At 38.3% G+C, this 5,968-nt stretch overlaps 1 protein-coding gene across 1 annotated transcript; it reads left to right on the top strand.

Annotated features, from left to right (window-relative positions):
* The first annotated feature begins 213 nt into the window (after positions 1-213).
* Positions 214-1,304, top strand: ch25h (cholesterol 25-hydroxylase). Its single transcript, XM_036571754.1, has one exon. It carries the CDS (start codon positions 266-268, stop codon positions 1,019-1,021), a length of 756 nt encoding a protein of 251 aa, XP_036427647.1. The 5' UTR covers positions 214-265; the 3' UTR covers positions 1,022-1,304.
* The last annotated feature ends 4,664 nt before the right edge of the window (positions 1,305-5,968 follow it).

The raw sequence follows: 5,968 nt of genomic DNA on the forward strand, positions 1-5,968 counted from the left end.
GAGGCCATAAAAAACTAAATCAGGATATGGCCAGTCTATGTTTTACTTCCTATCTCAGTCTCTGACGGCTTTGAAGAAAAAAAAAAGAAGAAAAGGAAAAAAAAAAAAAGCTTTGCCTCACTGGAAACTCCCTCAACAAAGTCCTTTTATGGGCTCATGTCTACGACATAGGAGGTGTGGCTCACATTAAAAAAAAGCTATAAAAAAAGCTAGAGCTCCTAGAGCTCTCATTCAAGCAGCTGCTTGCTTAAAGCACACAGCAAAGATGCTCCAGCTACAGAACATCTGGGATTACGTCCGACAGTATGAGACCTGGATGAGGTCTCCTTTCTTCCCTGCACTGTTTTCACTGACTGTTTACTTGAGCTTCTGTCTGCCTTTCGTGGTGCTGGACCTGCTGTCCTCCAGGGTGGCTATGGTGAGGAGATACAAGATCCAGCAGAAGACCAAGGTGTCTTTAAGGATGATGTGGAACTGCCTGGCTCTTTCGCTCTACAACCATGCAGTCTACATCTTCCCACTCAGCGTGCTGCACTGGTACTGCAGGCCTGTGGTTTACCCAGTGGAGGCACCTGGGATTCTGGAAGTCATCTGGGGACTGGCATCCTGTCTGCTGCTCTTTGACTTCCAGTACTTCGTCTGGCACCTGTTGCACCACAAAGTGCCCTGGCTGTACCGCACCTTCCACAAGGTGCACCACAAGCACACGTCCACCTTTGCCCTTACCACGGAGTATTCTGGGGCTTGGGAGACGCTGTCTCTGGGCTTTTTCGCAGCCATTAACCCCATGTTGCTGGGCTGCCACCCTATGACTGAGATGCTCTTCCACATTCTGAACATGTGGCTGTCAGTGGAGGACCACTGTGGATATGACCTGCCCTGGGCAACACACAGACTGGTGCCGTTTGGACTGTATGGAGGTGCCCCTCATCATGACCTTCATCACCAGAAGTTCAAAGCCAACTACGCTCCATACTTCACTCACTGGGACAAGCTGTTTGGCACCCTGCATGCTGAGTGAGAATCACAAGACCAGCTGGACTGTACTACTCTTTTGCATCAAAAGATCAGACTTTTTTGATTCAGAGAATCCTGATGTTCTCGTTCCACAAATACACAGTTCGTTTCTGCTCAGTACTTTTCTGCTTAAAGCATTTTAAGTGAGCTAAATGCACTCTACTATTTATTAAATGTCTTGCGTTAAATATGTTGATAGTATTAACATGTTCATATTTATTTATATATTATAACTTGAAGTATGTTTGTTTTTCTGTTAAAATAAAACAGCAAAAAGCAGCAAATCATGAGGTAAATATTTGTGTTTGTGTTTTGACTTACAAACTCAAGTTGATTCATACATTCATTTCACACTTTCAAGAAGGGACAATATACTACACTATAAAAGATTTATCATTAATATAACAGTAACTTACTGCCAACAATTAGCCAACAAGCTGCTGTATTTCATACTGCAATAAAATTACCATACAACTAAGTACAGTATTTTCAATATACAATGTAATGAATTACAGTACACTTAAAAGTACTATAAAACTCATTACAGCAATTCTGTCATGCAGTATAATAAATTACAATCTGCTTAATGGTCCAGTAGAACTAACAGCAATAAGCCTAAAGTATAATGAAACGCAGTCATTTTATTTTTTACATACTTACTTGTTAATTTGCAGCAGAGAAAATACATATCAAGCAACTGCAAAAAATAACTCATTTTTGCAGTACAATTAATAATGTCTTTGTTCTTCAGTCAATACAAAACAATTAAACCTGAAATTGCTGAAGTCTTTTTAATCTTTTTAAATAGTCAAGGTCCTTTTTTCCTGAATAGTTAGACAATAAAGTTATGAGGAACAATGTATTTTGACAATAATGTGAATGAGAAAACGATCTAAATATAAAACCTATACATTTTCAGGTGAGAAAGAACAATAATACATTTCAGTACTTAATGATCAAATATATAATTTAAAGTATTTAAAAAGAAAATATTAAATGACACAATAGGGATAGTCTGTAAATCAAATAATTATAGTCTGTTTGGCAGTGTACGTTTAATCTGGAGTCATTTGGTTATAATAAAAGTGAATTTTAAGCTTTGGGGTGGCCATATTTACTGTGACATCACCAGCTAACAGAAAAGAAAGAACAAATCTCTCACATGAGGTCAAGAGGACAAAATGGACCAGTCCTTGGTGTCTATCATAGCCATTATGAAAATTTGAAATCAACAGAAGTTCTGACCAACCAGATACATCACAGGCAGTATTGCAGACTGCAAAATAGTAAACATTTGACTGAATATCTCTCTTTAATTATTTAGCACATCTATATGTTCTCAGTGAACACAATGAACATAACCTTTCAATTGTAGAGCTGAAATAGAATAAGAATGTTGCAACAGTCAAGTCCTTTCTGCAGAGATACATATTCAGTGTTTGGCCATTTGGAAAATGTGTGCATGTACAGTGTTCAGCCGTTTGTAAAATGTGTGCATACATGTCCTTTTGGGGCAGAGGTATATTCACACCAATGACAGATATGAGTTGCTTACAAATCTAGTAAAATATCAGAATGCAGCAATAAAGCTTGTGATGTGAACACAGCCTTGTCTGACTTGTCTGACACAAAGTCACCGGGTAGGTTGTGACTGAATGGTAAGTGGGATGCAGTTGCAGGTTGAAGATAGGACGACTCTGAGTTGTTCTTTTCAAACGGAGAGTGATTTGTTTACAAATGTGAAGATATACAAAAGAAAAACTGCAAATTCAAACAAAAGCGGGTAAAATGTTAATCCGACTCATTGGTAGTACAGGTAAGTATAATCACCTGAGCTAATCCATTCCACTCTGCAGGGGTGTTGCTGTCCTATAAGAGTGGGTTAAAACAAAGGTAAACAAAGTCATAACCAGTATCATAAGGCCTTAAAATATATTATTACTGGTACAGGTGCTTCATTACAGTGCGCACATTTGTTAACCTGTCTCACTCTGTTTTTTAGGACCTAGGTTGGAGACATCACCCCTCCCATGAGCTAGCCGTGGGCCCTCCGGCACACTCATGAATGAGCTCTGTCTGCTCTGCCTCCCTTTTGCTGACTCTGCTATGAAACAGACAACAGGTGAGTATTACAGGTAGGTATTCAGGTAAGTATTACAAACACATACATAGACAGTCTCTGGTGATGGGTGATGCGTTGCCTCATCACACAAGAGCACTGGTGATTACCTACAAAAAGGGGGAAAGAATGGTCAGACATCAATTCAAATTACATATAAAATCAGTTTTGGCAACAGTGGCTAGTAGCTTGCAAATATATTTATTGAACTGTGTCTTGGCTTTAAAATGCCTTTTGTAATTCTATTTCAAATGTTTAAAGGGGCATCCAATTTTTTTTTTGCCATCTCTAACATGAAATAATAAACTGACATCATCTGGAAACAGTTGTGGAAGTAAAAGAACATCCCTGAATCTGGCAGGTCATATTAACCCTCTGCGATAAAAGGAGAATTCCAAAAAATGCCTGCATACTTCAGTCGCTGAAATGTAAAAAAAATTATTCAGAGTGGTTTGATGTGAAGTAGCTCATTGTTGACTTACTGACTTTACAGTTGTAAAATAATATATCAGGCACTAGGCAGCATATTCACAACTGATACATGTGGGATTGTAAAAGAACAGCAGTCAAATTACATGGGCAGCTAAAACCCCACAAAGTATTGGCAAGACTGCTTGTGTTTACTTTCATGTTTAATAAATTCTGCAATTATCTCCATGGAGTTACAACAAACTGTACAACAAAATCTATTAGGGACATACAGTAGCTGTTATCTAACTTAGCTGCGATAGCTAACCTACCTACAACCAAGAAGTGAATTTGAAATTTGAAAAGAAAAAGCTAGGTTTTAATAAGACTGTTGGTATATAGTGATATGAGTACACTTAAAGGGGAATTCCACAGATTTTTCACATAATTAAAGAAAAGATGTGAACAGTCATTCAGAGTGGTTTAGTGTGAAATGCTGCGCTCCAGTGAAACTTACTGAGTCAGACTTGTTCACAGTGGTGGTCATAGGAACCAGATGTCTACGGAGTTTAATGCCTCTAAAAGCTCCCTCACAAAAACGTTATTACACAAAATGGTCACAAATACTCCGCCTATTTCTTGGCCTAAAATGTATTTGTAAAAAGTATTCATGGTGGAGAGCTGTATGCAGGACATTTTAAGAAAATATTATCAATATAATGTAGAAAAATTCAGAAGGTGTGTAGACATGGCTGTTTTGTATAGCAAATAAAATGTATGTGTTATGTTGTAGACATCCTGACCCCTGGTTGAAATATTGAAATAGGCAGATATATTTAAAGAAATGGTACTCCCCTTTGGAAGGGAAATGTGTGACTAATATCAGGGTTGAAATTGAACTAGTTCTCCAGAAGCCAGGTTGAGCAACAATAATTTATGGTAAAACAATGATCAAAGTCATGACTTCCTCAAGAGGTTAATACTTATCAAAAGGCCTGTGATTACAACCTCCTCTTCTTCCTAACAGTCCTGCTGAGAGGCTTTGCATTCACTCTCTGTAACTAGGCCCTTCATGCTGCCCTTATATGAGCAATTATGAGAATAAAAATAGAAAATTACAATAATACTGATCATTTCTGCATGCCAATACAGTACAAATGCTTATGTACTTATTGTAATGCAGATTGGTATAAACTAATACTGCTATTATTCGATGTTCCATTTAAAGACATACATAGTACACTGTGCTTTTGTTTTAAACTACTGAAATAAAGATCTCATATACTGCAATAATACAACATTGAAATCTGGTATTTCACAGCACCTTAAAAACACAAAATCGTGCCCAAAAAAAATAAATAAGGACATGGCAGTGTTTGCCATCCTGTCTCAATTCCCGCTTCACAGGAAAGCTCTTCCAGTAATAGAGCCGTTTTCTTTCTGATGGTTTAACCTGGCTTGGAATGTAAAAAAGGTGAAAAAAGCATTGTGATTCTGGAAATTCCCACTGGAAGGTCTTTTATCTGTCTTTCTGTGCAGATCAAAAAAAGATCCAAGGTGTGGCTTACAGCCTCTATACAAATGCTACAGCTTCAGATGTTCCCATTCAAAAAGCTGCTACAAGATCCAGCTCTTTCGCTCTACAACCATGCGGTTTACATCTTCCCACTCAGTGTGCTGCACTGGTACTGCAGGCCTGTGGTTTACCCAGTGGAGGTACCTGGGATTCTGGAAGTCATCTGGGGACTGGCGTCCTGTCTGCTGCTCTTTGACTTCCAATATTTCGTCTGGCACCTGCTGCACCACAAGGTGCCCTGGCTGTACCACACCTTCCACAAGGTGCACCAAGGAGGACCACTGTGGATATGACCTGCCCTGGGCAACGCACAGACTGGTGCCCTTTGGGATTGCCCTTCATCACGACCTTCATCAAGTTTAAAGCCAACTATGCTCCATACTTCACTCACTGGGACAAGCTGTGAGTGAGAATCACAAGACCAGCTGGACTGTAATACTCTTTTGCATCAAAAGAACAGATTTTTTTGATTCAGAGAATCCTGATGTTCTCATTTCATAAACACACAGCTCATTTCTGCTCAGTACTTTTCTGCTTAAAGCATTTTAAATGAGCTGAATGCACTCTACTATTTATTGAAAGCTTTGTGTTAAAGATGTTTGTGAAAGTAATAACATATTTATATTTATGGACTTTGGTGTTGATGAATTATGCATCTATGAATTGTTTTGCTGTGAAGAAACCATGAAGATTGTGTGGAAACTGCAATAAAACTGCAAAAAGCAGCAAAATGTGACATAAACATTTGTGGTTGTGGTTTGACTTATAATCTTAAATTGATTAAACATTCATTTTACACTTTCAAAGAGAGACAATAAACCACATTGTAAAAGGTTTATTATTTAAAT

The sequence above is a fragment of the Colossoma macropomum genome, unplaced genomic scaffold (assembly GCF_904425465.1).
Source record: "Colossoma macropomum unplaced genomic scaffold, Colossoma_macropomum, whole genome shotgun sequence".
Taxonomy (NCBI): domain Eukaryota; kingdom Metazoa; phylum Chordata; class Actinopteri; order Characiformes; family Serrasalmidae; genus Colossoma; species Colossoma macropomum.